This window comes from Staurois parvus, unplaced genomic scaffold (assembly GCF_062004578.1).
Source record: "Staurois parvus isolate SC_StPar_1 unplaced genomic scaffold, SC_StPar_1.0 ptg000562l, whole genome shotgun sequence".
Classification (NCBI taxonomy): Eukaryota; Metazoa; Chordata; class Amphibia; order Anura; family Ranidae; genus Staurois; species Staurois parvus.
The window spans coordinates 13,667,479-13,690,625 of NW_028318358.1; the positions used below are offsets into that span (position 1 = coordinate 13,667,479).

Below are 23,147 nucleotides of genomic sequence, written 5' to 3' on the forward strand. Positions count from 1 at the left end.
ACAAGTATAGTCGGTCAAACGCAGATTATTGTATGCTAGGCTTAGTTATATTAGTTGGGGTATCTATGAGAGGAAATAGACTATTTGGTTTAAAGGATAAGTTCACCTTTTGTAACATGTTACATTTTCATTTATGGACATATTCAGGGTATAAACATGTAACATGTTACAGATACATCTGCCCCCCCCCCCCCCCCCGATTACCTGTTTTAACAGCCAGCGAGCAGGGGTTCTTCTCCCACAACATGATTTTACATTTTTTTTAAAAAATGTTGCCTTGTCATTCATTTAAAGTGTTCTGTGAATGTGAAAACTACAAGTAAGTACCGACAGCCTTTGCGGATGTCAGCTTGTGGTTCTCCCTGAACTCCAGGGCACTGTTGAGCACTGAAGGTAGTTCACTGAGCTTCCTGTCAAAGTGTAACTGACTGCCCCTAATTGGAGGTACGGGAAGACAGCTACACAAACCATCTGCAGGACCATGGCACTACACCCATGACCTGCTGTTGGTGGGTGCAATGCTTTGCAGACTCCTAACTGAAAAAAAAAATAATTGATATTTACCTGCAAAAAAAATTTTTTTTTTGCAAAGGTGAACTTTAACCATTTGCCCTCCAGAAGATTTTACCTCCTTCATGACCAGGCCATTTTTTTTCTATACAGCACTGCGCTAGTTTAACTAACAAATGGCATGTAACACTGTACCCAAATTAAATTTATGTAATTTTTTTTCACACAAATAGATCTTTCTTTTGGTGTATTTGATCACCACTTTGTTTTTTATTTTTTATTATATAAATGAAAAAATACTAAATAATTAAAAAAAAAGAACTATTTTTTATTTACTGCTATAAAACATGTCCAATAAAAAATGTATTCTGCTACATGTCTTTGGTAAAAAAAAATTCTAAGTGTATTTTATTTGGTTTGTGTAAAAGTTATAGCATCTGCAAACTATGGTATTTTTACAACAAACTGCTGGAATGTTTATTTATTTTTTTTATGCTAGTAATGGCGTCAATCAGTACCAATGACACTGGCTGGGAAGGGTTTAACATCTAGGGGCAATCAATGGGTTAACTGTGTGCCTAACAATATTTATTGTGTAAACTGTGTTCTGTTTTTACTAAATGATTTTTTTTTCTTTGCAGGAAAAAAAACAGCAAGATCGCTTCTCTGTGTTCATACCCAGAATTGTTTATCAACACTGGGCACTGTTCTGTGTTTCCCTGAGCTGATCAGCAGGTCCCAACCATCAATCATAGGCTTGTGCTGTGCCAAATCACAACACAGCCGAGCAGCAAACACGCATATGCCCCCCCAAGCTGGGAGAGCGGATCGCACACTAGGTACGTGATCCAGCACAGAGCGCCCGCTCTGCTGCCGTATATGTAAGTGGGGCAGTCTGCAAGTGTTTAATCTAGTATATATCTATGTTGTAGTGGGGTAAATTTAGGAATTTATTGTGGATCGAATCTTAATGTCAGTGCTACACTATCAGTTCTACTGCTAATTGTGTCTGTTAAGTGACTAATTTGTAGAATAAACCTTAGTTCATTGTTTCAGTTTCATAGTACATACTTTCACCCAATTTTATTGTGCTTAAAGAATATCTGCATAGAGCAAAGTATTTCAGGAATCATTAATTGGTCAACTTAATTATCTACAATAATTTATTTTTAAATTTGAAGGCACTGCCATACATTGATTGATTAAGCAATCAATATATCTGTTTACTTAATCATTCAAAAATCCTGACACCCCATTGGGGTCCTGTTTACCATTTGCCAAAGTAAGAGAGTCACAAATTTTAGGTAGTTACAAAACAGGAATAGAAGAGAAGTCTTCAAATTGTGACATTATTTCTGGTGACCCTGGGAACAACCAGGGATTCCCTCACTTTGGAATGGTTTCTGCTCATTTCTTGTTTTGCCTATGGGACAGCTGGGAAGTTAAATCTCCTCAATGGGACACAGATTACTAAAAATAAGAAAAAAAACAAGAGTTATAACTCTGCCTTACACTATTGAAAAAAAACAAGAAGTTTTGCCGTTAGTTCTACTTTAAGGAACAAAGGATAAGGTATGTGGGTACATTAGGGCTATTCTGCTGCCTTCAAGATTGGAATAGAGCTATAAGGACAGCCCAGTTGAACACCTGTCATTCCCAGCATGTCTCAGTCTTTTACAAGTTTTTTTCTTCTTGCAAGATTTTTCAGTTGCTGCAGAGCTACTGGGGCTCATTTTGTAGATTTCTAGATCAGCCAATCCTTAGCATAACCTTAGAGACCATACCTGGACTCTGCCATAAGGAAGAAGCAGGACCAGCCTGTGTTGTGCCTGCTGAGTGCTGAAATCTCCTAGACACTCTTGGTGTAACGAGTGAGTTAGCCACACAATGCTTTGCAGATCCAGGGGTGCAGTGCACCTGCCTGGTGGAGCCCTATCCCTGATAAATCCTTAGGGAGTTTGCCCATCGAGAAAGCGTACTCTAGCTGGATAGGGCATGTCCCCTGGATCCTGTCTAACCAAACATAGAATGTCCTATTTGAAGGGGCCCTGTGTGTCTTTGGACAACAGCTGGGTGAATCAGTGCTTTTGTCCTTTGCTACAGGATCCTGGCGTGTGCTTTTATTCCCCAGTCTGTCCCCTAAGGGGTTAACACCTCATACTGGCATGTGACACTTTGTTTCAGGATGGCAGCAGGAAAAGGTGCAGCACAAAGTTTACACAGGGCTTACTCGCTGTGGGCCCCTACAATATTTTTTACACATAGTATATGAACCTGCTCAGCCATTACCACCATATCCTTCAGCTGCACACACCCAAATCTTCCAAGATGTTCAGTCAGGCTCCCCGTTGCCCCAGTCACATTAGCTCTTCCTGCTCAAGTACGTTTTTTGTGACTTCCCTTGTGGGCAATCCCTTACTCTATCTAGTATGGCAGATAGAAAGTGCAAGGGCAGCAGTCCTCAGGGCCTTGCCAGCTTTTGATCTAACAGTGTCATGGGTAAGGGGGGGGGGGATATCCTCAGGGCTGCTGTTTGAAACCATGGGGACCTATACAGCCCACCTGACAGGGCCCCCTTTAAAAAAAAAAAAAAGGTTTACTATGCTTCAGTTATGAATGAACACAGTGAGTAATTGTTGCCATTGTGTTCATTCAGGAAAGGAAGGGCTGGTAAATGTGACATTTACCAGACCTTCCCCCCAGTCTCCATTCTGAAGAATCCTATTACATGACTGCAGCTGCCTGTGGGAAGCAGAGGAGGGAAGCCAGCAGCAATGCAGGGGTGGGGACACACAGGGGGCCTGGCAGCATGGGGAAATGTATGATGAACAGGGAGGGTGATGGGTGCGGCGGGGGCAATTACTGAAAGTCAGCAGGAGGGTGAGGACAAGAAACCAGCTTTTAGCTGCTTCAGAAAGCCATACAGGGGATCATTTTCAGTAATTGTTGATCACCCGCCCAGCTGCCTGGGCCCCCCTGCTGACCTGCACCCTGTACAGGAGAATAGGTGGTACCCCCTTATCCACGACCCTGGGTGTCCTAGAGTGCCTCAACAAACACTGTACAGAAGCTGCAATACTTCTGAGTTTTCCTTAACCTCTTTAGAGGTAACACCTTCTTTGAGTTATCTAGAAAGTAATTCTCAGCTATGTCTGTGCCACTACATCTAAGCATTGGTACGCTGCAATACATTACATTTTTATTTTTAAGTTTAGATATACAGTATATGCTTTTTTGTACACAGAATATAGAGAGTTAACATTTTGTGTGATCCTACCTAAGAAGAATTGGTTACATTTCTTGGGAACTACTTTTTTTTTTACCAGCAACTGTTAAGACAGTAAACCTCCTGCTAAAAAATATCTAATGAGCAACAAAGCATATGAACTGCATTGGTCAGGACTGTAATGTACAATGCAGTGGTCAGGACTAACTAACATACACAGCACAGTAGTTCGGACTATGTAACAAACAAAATGGAACATGGATTAATCAGTACTATTTAATGTACAACAGTGTGACGGGAGTGACTTTTGGGGGTGGGGGGACCGCTTGGTCAGCTCATGTCCCCCTCATTAAGTTTAACCCACCCTGTGCCTGTTTAGGGGTAAAGGGTGTGAATGTCCCAGTATTGTGCATTTGTGTGTTGTCCTTTGTCTTTGTTCTCAGCCATGTGGCTGTCCATTGTTTGTTTGCCATGTGCTACCTCCCATTGTGCTGTGTCTTCCTGTCCAGCCAACTATTATGGGATGCATGTGTCCCTGTATTGTCCCTGCCATGTGCTTCATCCCATTGTTCTGTGTCTTGGTGGGATGGGGCGGGCTGATGATGTATTTCCTGTTCCTGGTTGTGTTTCCCCGCCCTCTGTATATATCCTGTGTTTTATGTTAAAATAAAGAGAGTTGGCTTCCTGTTTTAAGAAGAGTCGGGTGCTGTCTTTTTCCTGAGGAATTTCAAGGGTGTGGTCCGTGGATAGTGTTCGGACAGGGGAAGGTGCGGTTTAACGGAATATACCCAAGTGCGGTCGGGTACCGGTTCCGTTACATTGGTGGCAAGCGGTGGGATTGTGCTTCCAACCTGTAAACACATCCAAACCACCACCGGGATCCAAGAGCAGGAGAGGAGAGACAGATACCACCTGTCAAGGTCCTACCTTTTCCCTGAGGTTATGTTACTCCATGTGCTGGAGTCCATCTTGGATTCTGCTGTGCATGGTGGGAATCCTTTTATGCCTTCAGGTCTCTGAGGTCCATCCCCCAGAGGGGCGTGGCTGATGACATATAAGCCTGTGGCCCGAACATGCTCTTTGCACTTGTGTCTTTGTGTTGCTATTACTCTGTTCTGACTCTCGTGACTCTCCTGGTATCTGATTCGGCTTGTGACTGGACTATTCTTTGTATTCTCCTTTGATCTGACCCTCTGTTGCTGAACCCGGCTCGTGACCTGTGATTCTCGTCTGCTGTCCTGTACTGTTTTGTCCTGCTGTTGTTGACCCCGGCCTGTCTGACTACTCTTTTGTCTCTTCCACCAGCTACACGCCATTGGCGGCGGCCATTACCGCAGCTGAGGTGTCTCGGGGGCCGCGACCTGGTTCCTGGCTGCGTCAAGTCCATCCCCACCATCAGGGGCCCTGGTGAAGGGCAGCCTGGGACTTAGACTCCGCGCCCTAAGGGACTTCGGTCTGTGGGTGGTGGTTGTCGTCAGCCAGTGCATTACATTGTTAGGCCTGCCTGTCCATTCCTCGGCTCCTGCCCTGACACCACCCGCAGCTATGGAAACAGAGGTCTTATGGCGGATGCAGCAAGTGCTGGCTTATTTAGATGACCCGGTTTCTACATGGGAAGAGCGTGGATGGAGAAATGCGTCTGTCCGAAAGCTGGATGAGGGTGTGGAAGATGGAGCAGTCGGCGCATCCCTCCAATTACAGATCCCAGGATGTATGGATCTAATGGATTTTTCGCTGGAGGATGTTATGGGTGATGAATCACCTGCAGTCTGGGACATCCAAACCACCACCAGGATCCAAGGTTCAGATAGCAGGAGAGGAGAGATACCACCTGCAGCTATGGAAACAGAGGTCTTATGGCGGATGCAGCAAGTGCTGGCTTACCTAGACAATCCTGTTTCTACATGGGATGAGCTTGGATGGAGGGACGCGTCTGTTCAACAACTGGATGAGGGTATGGAAGATGGAGAAGTCGGCTCATCCCTCCAATTACAGATCCCAGAATGCATGGATCTAATTGATTTTTCAATGGAGGACGTTGTGGGTGATGAGTCACCTGCCAAAGTGCTGGCACTGGACCCAAGGGCCACCAGTCCGTGCCCTGGATATGGAGCCATTCCAGAAACTGGGGATTGTACTGACTTTTTTACTGATGAGGAACCAGCCGGGGAGCTGCCAGCTGAAGCGCTGGCAACTGGGCAGAGGATCCAGGACCTCTGCCCCATACCTGTGGTAGTTTCAGAGGCCCAGGGTGAGAAGGGAGAGGAGGTTGTTGTCCTCCCTCCCCCACAGTCAGCCAAAGTGGAGGAAACTCTTTTCCCTCCCAAGCCAGGATCTGTGCACCAGGGGGACAGTGACAGAGGAATGCCATCCCAGCAGCAGATCCACAGTCTGGGAGTGGAGGAAGGCAGCCTCCCTCCCCCACGGTTAGCCGGAGCAGATGTGGGGTCCCCAGCAGAAGAGCTGGCAACAGGACAGAGCGCCACTGGCCTCTGCCTAGCAACTACAGCCACCACCTGGATACCTCAGGGATGCTGGGCAGTCGGCCAAGATCCCCCACAGCATAATGGAGCCGGCCCAGCCACCCTGTCTTCTCCCCAGTGGCTGAGAGGACTTCAGGGAGAAGGACAAGTCTGTACTTCTCCCCAGCGGCAGGTATGTTCTACGGGAGAGGCAGAGGTTGGCTGGGTGAGTCACGCTTGGTGTGGGACAATTTGCATGGGGTACTGTGCGGGTGCTGGCATTGAGAGACTGGAGGTACCGACTAACTTCAGAGTACATCCGTCTGGGATCTACTCCTGCGTTAGTCTCCTGCCGAAAGGGGAGATATGTGACGGGAGTGACTTTTGGGGGTGGGGGGACCGCTTGGTCAGCTCATGTCCCCCTCATTATGTTTAACCCACCCTGTGCCTGTTTAGGGGTACAGGGTGTGAATGTCCCAGTATTGTGCATTTGTGTGTTGTCCTTTGTCTTTGTTCTCAGCCATGTGGCTGTCCATTGTTTGTTTGCCATGTGCTACCCAAAATTGTGCTGTGTCTTCCTGTCCAGCCAACTATTATGGGATGCATGTGTCCCTGTATTGTCCCTGCCATGTGGTTGCCTATTGTTCTATGCCATGTGCTTCATCCCATTGTTCTGTGTCTTGGTGGGATGGGGCGGGCTGATGATGTATTTCCTGTTCCTGGTTGTGTTTCCCCGCCCTCTGTATATATCCTGTGTTTTGTGTTAAAATAAAGAGAGTTGGCTTCCTGTTTTAAGAAGAGTCGGGTGCTGTCTTTTTCCTGAGGGATTTCAAGGGTGTGGTCCGTGGATGGTGTTCGGACAGGAGAAGCTGCGGTTTAACGGAATATACCCAAGTGCGGTCAGGTACCGGTTCCGTTACAAACTGTGTATATAATGCAACTAGCATAAGTAGTGCAGTGGTCAGGACGACGTAACAATAAGTGCTGGAGGGGAAGAGCAGAGAGTGGAAACTGACAATCACCACTCAGAGTGGAGGGAAGAACTGAGCAATCAGTGGTCATGTGAACGCTCAGTTTTGGGTCTTGGAGGCAGCAGGGGGACAGATGCAACACTGGAACAATGTTGCATCCACCCAGGTGAGTAGAAATGTTTTTGTTTTCTTTTTTAAAACCCCAACTTCTCTTTTAACCCTTGAAAGCCTGCAGCACTGCACTGAAACTGTATAGACTGCAACATACAGTGGGGCAAAAAAGTATTTAGTCAGCCACCAATTGTGCAAGTTCTCCCACTTAAAAAGATGAGAGAGGCCTGTAATTGGCATCATAGGTAGACCTCAACTATGTGAGACAAAATGAGAAAAAAATCCAGACAATCACATTGGCTGATTTGGAAAGAATGTATTTGCAAATTATGGTGGAAAATAAGTATTTGGTCACCTACAAACAAGCAAGATTTCTGGCTCTCACAGACCTGTACCTTCTTCTTTAAGAGACTCCTCTGTCCTGCACTCATTACCTGTATCAATGGCACCTGTTTGAACTTGTTATCAGTATAAAAGACACCTGTCCACAACCTCAAACAGTCACACTCTAAATTCCACTATGGTGAAGACCAAAGAGCTGTCGAAGGACACCAGAAACAAAATTGTAGACCTGCACCAGGCTGGGAAGACTGAATCTGCAATAGGCAAGCAGCTTGGTGTGAACAAATCAACTGTGGGAGCAATAATCAGAAAATGGAAGACATACAAGACCACTGATAATTTCCCTCGTTCTGGGGCTCCACGCAAGATCTCACCCCGTGGGGTCAAAATGATCACAAGAACGTTGAGCAAAAATCCCAGGACCACACAGGGGGACCTAGTGAATGACCTGCAGAGAGCTGGGACCAACGTAACAAAGGCTACCATCATTAACACACTACGCCGCCAGGGACTCAGATCCTGCAGTGCCAGACGTGTCCCCCTGCTTAAGCCAGTACATGTTCGGGCCCGTCTGAAGTTTGCTAGAGAGCATTTGGATGATCCAGAAAAGGATTGGGAGAATGTCATATGGTCAGATGAAACCAAAATAGAACTGTTTGGTAGAAACATAACTCATTGTGTTTGGAGGAGAGAGAATGCTGAGTTGCATCCAAAGAACACCATACCTACTGTGAAGCATGGGGGTGGCAACATCATGCTTTGGGGTTGTTTCTCCGCAAAGGGACCAGGACAACTAATCCATGTACAGGACAGAATGAATGGGGCCATGTATCGTGAGATTTTGAGTGCAAACCTCTTCCATCAGCAAGGGCATTGAAGATGAAACGTGGCTGGGTCTTCCAACATGACAATGATCCCAAACATACCGCAACGAATGAGTGGCTTCGTAAGAAACATTTCAAGGTCCTGGAGTGGCCTAGCCAGTCTCCAGATCTCAACCCCATAGAAAACCTTTGGAGGGAGTTGAAAGTCCGTGTTGCCCAGCGACAGCCCCAAAACATCACTGCTCTAGAGGAGATCTGCATGGAGGAATGGGCCAACATACCAGCAACAGTGTGTGCCAACCTTGTGAAGACTTACAGGAAACGTTTGACCTCTGTCATTGCCAACAAAGGATATATAACAAAGTATTGAGATGAACTTTTGATATTGACCAAATACTTATTTTCCACCATAATTTGCAAATAAATTATTTCCAATCAGCCAATGTGATTGTCTGGATTTTTTTTCTCATTTTGTCTCTTATAGTTGAGGTCTACCTATGATGCCAATTACAGGTCTCTCTCATCTTTTTAAGTGGGAGAACTTGCACAATTGGTGGCTGACTAAATACTTTTTTGCCCCACTGTACATAACTGGTCCATATGGTGAACTTGGTGTGAATTGATTCACTTTCAGATCATAACAGAGCACAAGGGGGCCCTTTTTACGTATGAAGGAAAAGAAGGCGAACCATTACATGCAGAAAGGTTTCACAGTAACAGTTGTGAAAATGTGGAATACTGTATAAAACCAATTCCTCATCTTTCTGACATGAACATTCCAATGTTATTATTTCTTCCATTATAAATTACTCTTGACCTATATAAAGATGTAACTATTCTTTTTCTTTTACAGTGTGCTGTATCAATGTGATGTATCACAAAAATCATTTAAACAAAAAGGTTCTGAGTCTAGCAAATGGAGGCTATTATAAGATGACATTCAGGCTCTCCCGTTATAAAATAACTGCCATTTCTCTTCCAGTACTTGGCCAATTATGATTCTGAATTTTCACCCTTCTTTTTCTACAGTTAGAAATCATGGGGCCCCTTACAGCCTACCTGACAGGGTACACTGTTGGGGGGAATTTGGTGAAATATCTAAATCCCCGATGACTAACTTTTGAAACAGAGAAAGTGATTGAGGACACGGTTCAGTCTATCTCTGCAGCCTCAGGGGTTGTAAAATGCAGGTCACTGTAGTATGTGTGAAAGCCACAAAGGATTATGAGCAACACATTTTTTTCTACATTCAGGACATTGGTCAAATGTACTGTATATACTCCACTATGTTCTGTCTCACCAATCTAAGCACTGAACTGTGATATCTATGACTGATCCAGTTCTGGCAAGATAGCTGTAACTTAAAGTCTCAGTAATATAGCAGGCAGTGACTCAATCCAAATGACATTTTGCAGATAGTAGAAAGTTTTAATCCAAAACTTGTGCAGATCTTAACAGATGAACATCGGATAAGTAAAAAAAAAAAATCATAGTATGTCCAGCTCCAGTAATTACATGTGCTCCGAACAGAAACTAAAGACAGACCAAAAAGAGGATGGGACTAGCTATACAGAGCATCTCCTAGATATGGAGTGAGGAAGGGACAAAATTATTTAAAGGCAAACAAACAATGCAACTGTAACATGATACTCTGCATTTGGACCTATTGCCATATACAGTATTAGTTTTCCTAACTGTTGTGTTCACTTCGCGACAAACACTGGTATACTGCTGAGGAGAGAACAAGGTAACAACAGTGAAGAATCTGTAAATATTTTTTCATAAAAAGATATATTCGCTGAGGAAGCCTTTATTTCTGGTAGATATTTATTGATGAATGTGGATGAAATAATCTCTTCTGTTAATCTGCAATGATACCATTACATGTAGAAAGCAAAGATGCAAAGCACTGCTACAACTGAACAGAGTCAGAAAGCAGATCCATCATTATCACTATTATATGGAGACACTGTTTTCTATCTGACTTGGGTCCAGGTAGGGATAGGGCAGGCACATGGTCTTGTTCCTCTCCTGGATGCATTTGGAGATCTCAGACAGTTGATCCTGGAACTTCTTAATGAACTGTTGTGGGGTCTTCTCTGTAAAACGTTCATCAGGGTAATATCCTAGACGCCTCTGTAAAAAAGGAAACCTTGCTATGATTTTCTTTATAATGCATCTGTTCAAGTGTATCTAAACCCTCACCTTGTAAAAAAAAACCCATTCAGTTTCAAATAGAAATGAAAGAAAAACATTTTTGTACTGTAAACAGTACAGAAAAAAAAAAAAGTATAAATCGCTTTTTTTTCCTTATATAAGTGATCACATATGCTCTGTTCTCTGCTGCATAAGGAGCTCAGAGAGGTGGGGAAGGAGAGACAGAAGGACACTGAACTTACTAGTGAATGTTTGAGTCTGTGTGTATGTGTGTGGGGGGGACTGTCAGCACAAGTCTGATCATTACAGAAGAGCAGGCTGCGTTCTCAGCACATCTAGAAAACTGACTGCACTGTACTTTTCTGCCTAGTGTTGTCAGTTACTGGCAAGAACACCAGGAATTTCACACAAGGGAAGCAATACAAAGAAAACAGGATATTTATCTTATTTGAACATATCTTATAAGTACATGCTACAGCAAGCACATATCAGGAATATGAAAGGCTGGGTTTACATATTCTGTAACTAACCACCACATGCTATAGCAGACCCTGGAAATGCATTTGATTGTTAGGTCCTATTTGAAGTAGATCATGTGTTATACAGTTTTTAGGCCCAAGGCATATTTGTGTATTACTTCGCTCTACTTCCAGGCACTCACCCTATCCATGGGCTCATTGCTGAGAACCCACACAGCACTTATGCCAACAGTTGAACTGTTCACATCAGGCAATGCCTCCAAAATAGTCTTCATTGTAGTGACACCTTTGGCGCTGGGTGGGGGTCTTTTCATGGTGGGTGGGCCATTAGGTATCCATGAATAGAAGTCAAACTGTAGCAGAGGCAAACACAAATGAAAGAACATTATATATTAAGATTCCACAAAATGTGGCAAACATTTGAGTCTCTGGTTACCCTGTACCAATGCGCAACTATCGGTACCCAGTGGAACGTCCAGCACACAATCTCAGGGATCAATTTAAAGTCACAGCTCAAACATCCACAGGACATCTGTCTCATTCTGACTTCCACCGGACCCAAACCAGCAAGTGAGATGGCACCTCTCAGGACCAGATACCTTGTGTGTGGTTCTGCGGTCAGTTTTAAGCAAGTCCACTTGAGGCTTAGATTCTAGCACCTCTGCAGCTTTCTTGAGCAGTTGTTCAGTCCATGGGCTGCCAGGCAGCAGCAGCCCCTGCACCTCTGGAACTGTCCTGGGGTGAAGGAATCCTGCTCTCCCCTGTCTCAGACTATTTATCCACACTCTAGTCCCCTCCTGAACACTTCCCCTCCAGGGATAGGCTGGAGCACCAAATAAATATTCAGGCTGATTGATTTGAATCTCCCACCCTAATTTCTTAAGCTTCTTCCAAAGGCGAGGGAAGAAATGTAGCACCCTCCTAGTCAGCTAGGGAGAGCTAGATTTCAATTGTTAGCAAGGAGGGCTGAGTAGCAGCCTGGGTGTGATAGCTAGCAGGGGTCAAATTATGGTCAGAGCTGAAAGGCTCTGCATACCAGCCCTCTGGAATTTCCCCCTGCTCTAAAACTTTGGAGAGAGGTCTAGAAATAGTGGATGGATCTGAGGAGTGGCTGGTCTGTATCCTTGTAGGATCCTGGCCAATCCCCAACAAGAGGCTTGGCAAAGGGCCAGGACAACCTTTAAGAGTAAGGGAGCCTGCCTAGCTGGAGGAGAGCTGAAGGCAGGAGCCTGTGAGGGGGCTCAGATAGAGAGGGGCTCACCTAACGGCAGTGGAGCATTGAAGGATGAAAGCTCAGACCTTCACTGGTCTCTAGAGCAAGGACCACCTGTGTGGCAGGAAAGGAGCGGCCCATCTAGAAGGCCTGGTAGCAGCCACCAACCCACCAGACGCACAGCAGAAGGTGTGAGTGAGTAGATCTGCACCCCCCTGGGCCAGAAAGGGGAAGGATGCACTCTAGTGAGAAGCTGGATTAGCCTGCCACCCAGGATTTTTTCACTAAATTTGTGGCAGACACTATATCCCTTGCTCAGGGATTCCTCCAGGCAGCTGGGTAAAGAAGAGCATTTATCTGGGGTTAGGGTTGCCACCTCATCCTTTTAAAACCAAACACATATAAATTACACAGGTTCTGTGGCTGGTAAGGTGGTAATTAAACTCACTTAATGCCGTATCTACATTAAATTAGGCTCAGAACCTGTGTAATTAATATGTGTTCGGTTTTAAAGGGATGATGTGGCAACCCTATCTAGGGTGGTACTATAGGAGATGCTGGCTAGCTCTCCAAAAGAGACTGTTTTAATGTAAAGACTTGTAAATAGTTCCAGGAAGTTGTGCTCGGTTTCTCGGTTCCATTGGGAATCCCATACACCCCTTACCCCATCCAAGTTAAAATAAGCACAAGGACTGGTTACTGACTCCTGGACGCAAGTTGGTGTGGAAATGCATGTTGCCTGGCTGTGCAAGACTATAGGGGGACCCAAAACTACTGCTACTCCTAAGGGGGTAGTACTACACAATCAATCTCCCAACCTGTAAGACCCTGAACAGACCAGAGCAAACAATTCTTGCTCCTTTGATTACAGAAGGAGCCAAAGCTAAATTTGCCTAGCAACCTATCCTAGGAGGACGCTACACAATTATACCAATGAGGATAGTCAGGAGTCCCTATCTGCACACCTGTTCTAAGAAAGTGACTCAAAGTGACTCAAAAACAAAGCATGGTATCCAGGAAACTAACATTTTTAGAATTAAACATCATCAATGGCAACCTCTATGTTTTTCTCGGGAAAAGTTTCCTTGAAGTGGTTGTAAAGCCTCAAGGTTTTTTACCTTCATGCATTCTATGCATGAAGGTAAAAAACCTGTGTGCAGCAGTGCCCCTAGCCCCTTCAGTACTTACCTGAGACCCATCATGATCCAGCGATGTGCATGACAGCCTCGGTTGTCCTGGGTCTCTGCCTCTTCATTGGCTGAGACAGCAAATGGGAGCCATTGGCACCCACTGCTGTCAATCACAGCCAGTCAGCCAATGAGGATAGAGGCGGTGGGGCCAAGCCGCTGCTCCATGTGTGAATGAACACACTGAGCAGCAGGTGCCCCCATAGCAAGCTGCTTGCTCTGTGGGGGCACCCAACAGGAGAAAGGGGCCAGGAGAGCCTGCGGGGGATCCAGTGCTTGTCACTTTAAAAAGACAGTTCAGGGTAGTTGCTAATCTGGTTTCCTTACAGAGTGTTCTTTCCCCTATCTGACCCAGGGGGTGCAGGTTTACTCACTCAGTCCTTCTCCTATGTTGCTGGTGGGTCAGTGGCTGATAACAGGCCTTCTAGCTGGGCTGCTCCTTCCCTGCCACACAGGTGGTCCTCTCTCAGAGGGAAGGTGAAGTCCCGAGCTTTCCTCCTTCCAAGTTCCTCTGCCTGTAGGTGAGCCCCTCTCCATCTGGCCCCCCTCACAGGCTTCTATCTTCCAGCCTCACAACCTCCTCAACTCTCCTGCTCCCACTCTCCTCTCTCCTGCTGCTGAGCAGGTTAAGTTGCTCTTAAAGATTGTTCTGGCCCCTTGCCATCATATTCAACCACTGCTTCTAGATCTATTTCCAAAGTCCTAGAGCAGGGAGAAATTCCAGAGAGCTAGTTTGCAGAGCCTCTCAGCTCCTGATCCACCTGGTTATTGCACCCAGGCTCAGCTAGGGGAAGCTCTAGTTTTAATTTTCAGTCAGGAGGGCTGACTAGGGGGGTGTTACACATATATGTGTTCTATACTCGCTAAGACTAAAAATATTTTATATCTAAAGATATCTGCATTACCATTCCTTTCTGTTTGTTGACTCTAGAATCCTTAGTAAACACGCAGTTTGATGGTGTCTTTGCAATTGTGATCATTTGTTAACTATACCTGAACCCAGGGTGTCAGAAGGCTTGCAAGGTCAGGGCAACCTTTGGGAACCATCATCTTCCAGCGCTCACTGCAGGGGTGGCAATACACCAGCATTTCCAGGTAGTGTGTGCGCACTGCCCCGGCTGTGCTGTCATTCGCTACAGCAGAAGCCGATCAGCAGGTCCCGGACAACCATTTATTGCTGGGACCCACTGATCAGCTAAGCGAATGACAGAAGGGAGACCTATATTGGTAAACAACACAGGGCTCTCTACAGAGTGCAGTGATGTGGCAGTTTTTTTGTCACATTGCTTAGTAAAAGTAGCACATATTACATACTTTACAGTTGTTAGGCCCACAATGAATACTTTGATTGCCCCTAGAAGTTAACCCCTTCCCAGCCAGTGTCATTAGTACAGTGGCAGTGTATAGTATTATCACTGATCACTGTATTAGGGTCACTGCTGATGTCAGTTTCTGTCAGTTCCCACCAAGCGTCAGTTAGTGTCAGATTGCCAGCTGCACTATGGCAGTCCCACAAGTCACTTATCACTGCCATTACTTGTATATAAAAAAAAAAAATTTCAGTTTATCCCATAGTTTGTAAACCCTATAACTTTCACACAAACCAATTAATATACACTTAATGAGATTTTTTTCACCAAAGACATATAGCAGAATACATTTTGGCCAAAAGTTATTATTATTATACAGGATTTATATAGCACCAACAGTTTACACACCACTTTACAATAAAAAGAGGAACAGTACAATCACAATACAGTTCAGTACAGAAGGAATGGGAGCGCCCTGCTCATGGAGCTTACAATCTAAAGGAAGCAGGAGGTGCTACAAAAGGTAATAGCTGCAGGGGATAATCTGATGGAGGTGACTCAAGTAGTTCTTAGGTAGAGGTTGGGTAGGCTTTCCTGAATAAATGAGTTTTCCAGGATCATCTAAAGGCGGACAGCTGACCAGACATACTGGGGCAGGGAATTCAAGAGGATAAGAGAGGCTCTGGAGAAGTCATGGAGGTGAGCGTGGGAGGAGCCAACAAGAGTACTGGAGAGTAGGAGGTCTTGGGAGGAGAGGATGGTTTGGGTGATATCTGCAGATGAGGTTGGTGATGTAGCTGGGGGTGATGTGGATGGCTTTGTACGTTGTGGTTGGTATTTTGAGTTTTATAAGTTGTGTAGGGGTAGGCCACTGAGGAGGGAGTTGCAGTAGTCAAGGTGGGAAATAACCAAGGAGTGAATAAGATGTTTTGTAGCGTCATTAGTCTGGAAGGGTCGAATTCTGGAAATGTTGTGGAGGTTAGCCAGTGATTGGATGTGGAGGCTGAAGTAGAGGTTAGAGTCTAGGATTATGCCTAGCACCCTGGCATGTGTGGAGGGACCAATGGTTATACCGTTGATCTTAATGGTAAAGTCATGGGGAGGGGATTGGGGAGGAGGAAATATTTGAAGCTCAGTTTTGGAAAAATAGAGTTTGAGGAAGTGGTGTGACATCCATACTGATACGTCACTTAGTAAATTTGTGATACTTAAGGAGATTGAGGGGGTGAGTTGAGGAGTGGAGAGATAGATCTGGGTGTCATCAGCATAGTGGTGGTATTGGAAGCCACAGGAGGTTATCAACTGGCCCAGGGAAGAGGTATAGAGAAAAGAGGAGGGGCCCAAGGACGGAGCCTTGGGGTACCCAAACAGAAAGAGGAAGAAGAACGGAGTATTGTATGTGACACTGAAAGTAGGAGGAAAACCAGGAAAGGAGAGTCATGGAGGCCAAGGGAGTGGAGTTTGTTGAGGAGAAGTGGGTGGTCAACTGTGTCAAAGGCAGCAGAAAAGTCTAAGAGTATGAATATTTATGAAGAAATTTGATTTTTTTTTAATTTTTTATTTGAAATGTTTTATAGCAAAAGTAAAAAATATTGTTTTTTTTTCAAAATTTTTGGTCTTCTTTTCTTTATATAATAAAAAATAAAAAACCCATTGGTGATTAAATACCACCAAAAGAAAGCTCTATTTGTGTGAAAAAAATTGTATAAATTTAATTTGGTTATAGAGTTGCATTACCATGCAATTACTAGTTAAGGTAGCGCAGTGCCGAATAGCAAAAAATGGCCTGGTCATGAAGGGAGTAAAATCTTCTGGTGCACAAGAGGAACTAAAACACATGTTTGCAGTAAAACAGAACTACATTGATCACATCTTAGCTTGCTTGTAATCAGTTTTATAATTTTGTCCTCAGAGGGAAAATCATGGCATTCTCATGGCTTTTAAATTACCTTTATTACTGTCGTCTTCAATTTTTTCAGATGAAGATTAGAGTGATGGGTGACAAAGAAGATAAGTTTTAGCTCTTCTTTTTAATTTTTAGTACTCTTTAGTGACACTTCTAGGGATGTACTGCCCTCTACAGTTAACTGCTAATATTACAGTTGTATCTATAATTATGTACATCACTTCCTGCCCCTGTGATCTGGATTAAGAAACCAGGAAGGAGGAAGTAAAGGGGGAGAGAGACAGACTCAGCCACATGTCCTGTCCTTGCTATTAAATCCTGGACCAGAAGAGATTATTATATACTAATAAGGAGGGACTGTGCTGCTGTGTGCTCAACTGAGCTGTGGAAAAGAAAGGGACTACGTCTCCCAGCATGCCCAATGGTATTGTACTGCTAAGGAAATGCACAGAGTGCTGCTGATGGGACCTGTGGGCAGACAATGTGCTACTGATAGCTGTGAGTACATGGTTGCTGTGTGAGCCCACCAAAGACTGTGTTGCTGTGGCTGTTTCTGTGTTGCTCAAAGAGAGCTGCCATACTGCACCTGCCAGAGACTATACTTTTGTGAGGTGAGCTATTACAGGTACTGTGCTGCTGTATTTTCATCCAGATTAGGAGAGACTATTAGTGCCAAATAGCTAGCTCTGCATTCCAGGCTGGTTGGACAACAGTTGGCGGATTTTCTCATCACCACTGATATTTTCTTCAAGTCTCTGACACAAAGACAGAAGCTGCATCATCCTCAGGGCCCCTGCATCTGGACTTTACTGCAACATTCATTAGGACATCTCTATTAACAACTATATATTTCCAGGTGTATGTGCATCTCTTCTTATATAAAGCTTCTGTTATTTCTATACTGGTGTGAATCTATATTCTTATGGTTAATGTTATATGCTGGCTGCAGTAGTTCCTCTGCTCTCAATTACTTTGTGAACAGAGGGATTCCATTCCTGCAGAATTAATCAGTATTCTAATCAGAGGACCTGTCCTGGGTGGAAGCAGTGTTAACATTGGTATCAAACCCACATAGTGATGTTTCTGGTTCTCTTATTTGCCTACAGGTTTAGTACAATATCCTTCCCAAAAAAGAGGGCTACACAGTACACACCTTAATTTTGTTGATGTTTTGAATGTCAAAGATCTGTTCTAATGCTTGTAACTGGCTAAATGTATGAAATTCTAATTCTGGGTTGGTAATTATGTCTCAAGTATTTTCTGGTTTGGTTATTCATTTGCCAACACAGTAAGGACTATACCAGTACTATTATACTCACCTGACCACTATTGACAGCTGCATGTTGAGCAGAACATCTGAAGATCATCATTGTCAGGTATTTGATAAGAGAATCTTTAGTTGCCAAGGAAGATGGGACTTCTGTCATGAAAGAGAACCACGTTTTAGTAGAAAGTGATTTCTGTCTTATATCAGCATGGATATAAGACAATGGGCACAATTCAGTAAGCAGTATCCTAACTGCATCCGAGTATGTGGCAAGACACCGCATAGCTTTTTTTACAAAAAATTTGAATTCACAAAAAAGCTACTAAAATACCGCATTAGCTATTTTATCAAGTCATGCGGTATTTTAGTAATGAAAACCATGCGTTAATGTTTCAGCTGTCAGCAGGATTCCCCACTGACAGCTGAATGTAAAATAAAGAATTGCCGGCAATTAAAAAAAACAATTAAAAAAACGGTGTGGAGTCGTCCCCCCTCCATACCAAGCCCTTTGCATCGAGAGGGTAAGCCTCCCCTATCGGGCACCTACCACTGAACTGCCCAAACCCTATCCAATTCGGCGGAGCCAAGCCTACCACGCGGCCTTACCGCTCCCACCGACGCAGGGCCCCTAGCACCCCTAGTCGCTGGTCCACAACATCCACTTGCGCTGCTCACCTCACCCATGGACGCCGAGCCCGACTGCGACTAACCCACTCCACCTCCAGACGTCGGTCCTCACCACCTCCTGCCAACGGCCCTTCTACTCCTCCTGACGCCGGTGCCCTTCAGCACCTCCTGTCGCTGGGCCCTTCAGCACCATCAGCGCCTCCCGACGCCGAGCCCTCAGCGCCTGGCCCTCAACATTCGCCTGCGCCGGCTCACTTCGTCCACGGATGCCGAGCCCTACTACAGCTGCCAACGCCTAGCCTACTCCACCTCCAGACGTCGATCCACACCACCTCCTGACGATGATCCTTCAACTCCTCCCGACGCCGGGCCCTTCAGCACCCTCAGCGCCTCCCGACGCCGAGCCCTCAACACCTGGCCTCAACTTCTCCGGTCTCTGAGCCGCCAGCATCACCAGACGCCGTGCCTACCAGCACCCCAGACGTCGCGCCCTACGACCCCTCCGCTCCCCGAACCACCGCACCCACTGATGATGTGCCACCGCACGCATGGGCACCAACCTACTACACCTGCAGACTACTACCAACCTGCTGCTGACCCTGCTGCCCTCCACTCTCCCTCTCCCCTCACAGAAGAACGCAATAGACTCCTCCACAGCGCTACAGACGCTCTGCTTCACCATCCCTAACCTGCACCCCCTCACCTCCCACGGCGTTTCGGACACTCTGCTTCGCCATCCCTGACCAGCACCCCTTCACCTCCCCCGACCTTTCCAGCACCCCGCTCACCCCAACATGCCACCCGCGCTCCTCCTCCTTGTCCTCCTCTCCTCCATCCCTAAAACCGCCTCCCTCTACCCGCCCACCCCCGCTAAGCAGCTCTATATCGCCCCCTCACTTCTCCCCTCCCCCCATTACGGCACCCACCACCTCCTCCTGCTACTCCACTTCCCCGCTGACCCACTTGCCACCCCTTGCAGACCCACATGCTCCTACACCTACTGCTCCCATGCCACCTTCCTCACCCTCCTCCTTCTCATATCAGCTGGGGACATCTCCCCGAACCCTGGCCCCTCACCACCTCACCCCCCCCCTAGAGACCCCCCTGCTCAAGCCAGCCAACGCAGTCCCCTCAACCTCATACATGTACCCCTCCTCCCCATATCTATCCCCCCTCTCTCGGTTGCACTCCTGAATGCCCGTTCGGTTTGCAACAAGCTTACTGCCATCCATGACCTCTTCATCTCCCACTCCCTCAACCTCCTAGCAGTCACCGAAACCTGGGTACAGGCCACTAACTCCACTTCTCGTGCGGCACTCACCCATGGAGGTCTCATCTGGACCCATTTGCCAAGACTAAGCGATCGCAGAGGTGGTGGTGTCGGCTTGCTCCTATCACCGCTGAGCACCTTCCAGGTCCTCCCTAACCCACCCTCTCTATCCTTCCCCTCCTTTGAGGCGCACTACATCTGACTCTTCTCACCCACCCCCCTAAGAATCGCAGTGATCTACAGACCTCCTGGGTCCATACCCCACTTCCTGGACAACTTCGCCGCCTGGCTCCCCTTCTTCCTCTCCTCTGAGCTACCGACCATCATCCTCGGGGACTTCAATATCCCTATCAACGACAACAACCCGGCTAATTCCCAATTCCTCCACCTAACCTCCTCCTTCATGCTCACACAGCACACTCAATCCTCCACCCACATCGGAGGGAACACCCTGGACCTCGTCTTCTTCCACCTCTGTACCCTCAACCAGTTCTCTAACACCCCCTTCCCTCTCTCCGACCACCACCTCATCACGTTCTCCATCTCCCCTTCCCCCAACTCCCCCCCCCAAAAACGCCAAACCATCACCAGCCGCAACCTCCGCAACCTGAACCCGGCCCCCCTCCACTCGGCCGCCGACCGCCTACATGACAGCATCCTCTCACTGTCATGTCCTGACATAGCCACCACCTTGTACAATGACTCACTGTCAGCTGCCCTAGACTCTCTGGCACCCCTAACCACACGCATCATCAAACCTAGACCACTTCAACCATGGCAGAATGACAGCACTAAACGCCTCAAACGTCGCAGTCGCGCACTGGAGAGACTGTGGCGCAAAACCAGGTCCCCTCATGCATTCTCCCTCTACAAGTCTGCCTTCCTCACTTACACCTCCTCCCTCCACGCCGCTAAGCAGGCCTACTTTGTTAACCTGATCAACACCCTCTCCTCCTGCCCTCACCGACTCTTCTCCACCTTCAACTCCCTGCTCTCTCCCCCCCCTCCTCCACTCAGTACCTCTCTCACCGCCCACGAGATTGCCACCCATTTGCACAACAAGATTGACGCTATCCGTAAGGACATTGTCAACTTGCAATCTACCTCCCTACCTAGCCTCCCCACCCCCATCACCCCTTCATCTCCCCCCTCCTCTGCCCTCACAACCGCACTGCCCCCCACCTCTCCCAAGGCCCCGCCCACCGTAACCCCCCCTGCACTGCACTCCCTCAGCCCTGTCACTACTGAGGAAGTCGCCAAAGTCCTCTCAGAAGCCCGCCTCACTACCTGCCCCCTGGACCCTATCCCCTCTCAACTCCTCCGGTCACCCCCCTCTTCCCTCATCCGCTCCCTCACCCACATCTCTCCCTCTCTACTGGCGCATTCCCCTCCCCCCTAAAGCATGCGCATATCACCCCCATCCTCAAAAAGCCCTCCCTGGATCCCGCGGACCCCAACAACCTCAGACCCATCTCCCTGCTGCCACTCACCTCCAGGCTCCTTGAGCGCATAGTCTACGACTGCCTAAGCTCCCACCTTACCGACAATAACCTCCTTGACCCACTACAGTCCGGCTTCCGTCCCCTACACTCCACTGAAACTGCCCTCCTCAAAATCACTAACGACCTACTAAACGCCAAAGCCAAGGGCGACTACTCCTGGACCTCTCCGCGGCCTTCGACACAGTTGACCAACCCCTCCTCCTTAATAAACTACTCTCCCTTGGCATCAGAGATACCGCTCTCTCCTGGTTCTCATCCTACCTATCCCGACGCTCCTTCAGCATCACCTACAATGGTGCCACCTCCCCCTCCCTCCCCCTCTCTGTGGGGGTCCCCCAAGGCTCTGTCCTTGGACCCCTTCTCTTCTCCATCTACACCTCCTCCCTGGGCACACTCATACACTCCCACGGCTTCAACTAACACCTCTATGCTGACGACACCCAAATCTACCTCTCCACCCCTCCCCTCACCCCCACTATCTCCGCCCGCATCACTCACCTCCTAAACGACATCTCAGACTGGATGTCGCTACATTTCCTCAAGCTCAACCTCTCCAAAACCGAGCTCCTCGTCTTTCCCCCTGCCCACACCCCCCCCATCCTATCCATCATCACCAACAACACCACTATCATTCCCGCCCCGCAAGCCAAAGTCCTTGGCGTCATTCTTGACTCGAACCTCTCCTTCTAACCTCATGTCAAATCACTTACAAACACATGCAGGCTCCACCTCCGCAAAATTGCCAAGATACGTACCTTCCTCACCCCTCAAACCACCAAACTTCTAGTACACTCCCTCATCATCTCACGCCTTGACTACTGCAATTCTCTTCTCACCGGCCTACCCAAGTGCAGGCTCTCCCCGCTCCAGACCATCCTGAACTCAGCGGCTAGACTCATCCACCTCACCACCCGCTCCACCTCTGCCACCCCCCTCTGCCTCTCCTTCCACTGGCTCCCGATTGCCCAACGCATCAAATTTAAACTTCTAACCCTGACCTACAAAGCCGTTCACAACACTGCCCCTGACTACCTCACCAACCTGATCCCCAAGTACCGCCCTACCCGTACCCTTCGCTCCTCACTGGACCTCCTTCTATCCTGTTCCCTGGTCTCCTCCTCCCATGCACGACTGCAAGACTTCTCCAGGTCCTTCCCCATCCTCTAGAACTCACTGCCCCAATCCATCAGGCTGTCGCCTTCCCTCCTCACACTCAGGCGCTCCCTCAAAACCCATCTCTCCAGGGAAGCCTACCCTACCCTCAGCTAACGGCCATTCTCCCTCTTTCCTCCCACCCCTAATTCCCCTCAGCCACTTCCTACTGTACCATTACCCCCTCCCTCCTAGATTGTAAGCTCGAAAGAGAAGGGCCCTCTTACCCCTCGTACGTTGTTTGTTATTGTTGTACTGTGCCATGTATTGTCCCCCCCCCTATTGTACAGCGCTGAGCAAACCCTTTGGCGCTTTATAAACTCGATGTAATAATAATAATAATAATGGTATGGATTTTGAGGGAAACCCCCCACACCAAAATATTTTTAAAAATGGTGTGGAGGTCCCCTCCAAAATCCATACCAGACCCTTATCCGAGCATGCAGGCCTGAACCATACCAGGCCACATGCCCTCAACATGGGGGGTGCTTTGAGCCACATCCTGGCCCCCTTATGTGAATGAGTATGGGGTATATGGTACCACTACCCATTCACAAAAAAAAAAAAAACCTGTAGTGTGAAAAAAGACAGGAGACAGTCCCAACCCATCACAGTACTGACATATACAGTA

At 47.1% G+C, this 23,147-nt stretch overlaps 1 protein-coding gene across 1 annotated transcript in view; it reads right to left on the minus strand.

Annotated features, from left to right (window-relative positions):
* Positions 1-9,853: 9,853 nt before the first annotated feature.
* LOC149450865 (hydroperoxide isomerase ALOXE3-like) overlaps positions 9,854-23,147 on the minus strand; it is a 204,431-nt gene continuing 191,137 nt past the window's right edge. Inside the window, exons 13-15 of the mRNA XM_089691500.1 lie at positions 18,018-18,118; positions 11,265-11,435; positions 9,854-10,582 (exon numbers count right to left, since the gene is read on the minus strand). Of these exons, the coding sequence (XP_089547626.1) occupies positions 10,403-10,582; positions 11,265-11,435; positions 18,018-18,118 (452 nt within the window). The 3' untranslated portion in view covers positions 9,854-10,402. The remainder of the gene's footprint in view (positions 10,583-11,264; positions 11,436-18,017; positions 18,119-23,147) is intronic.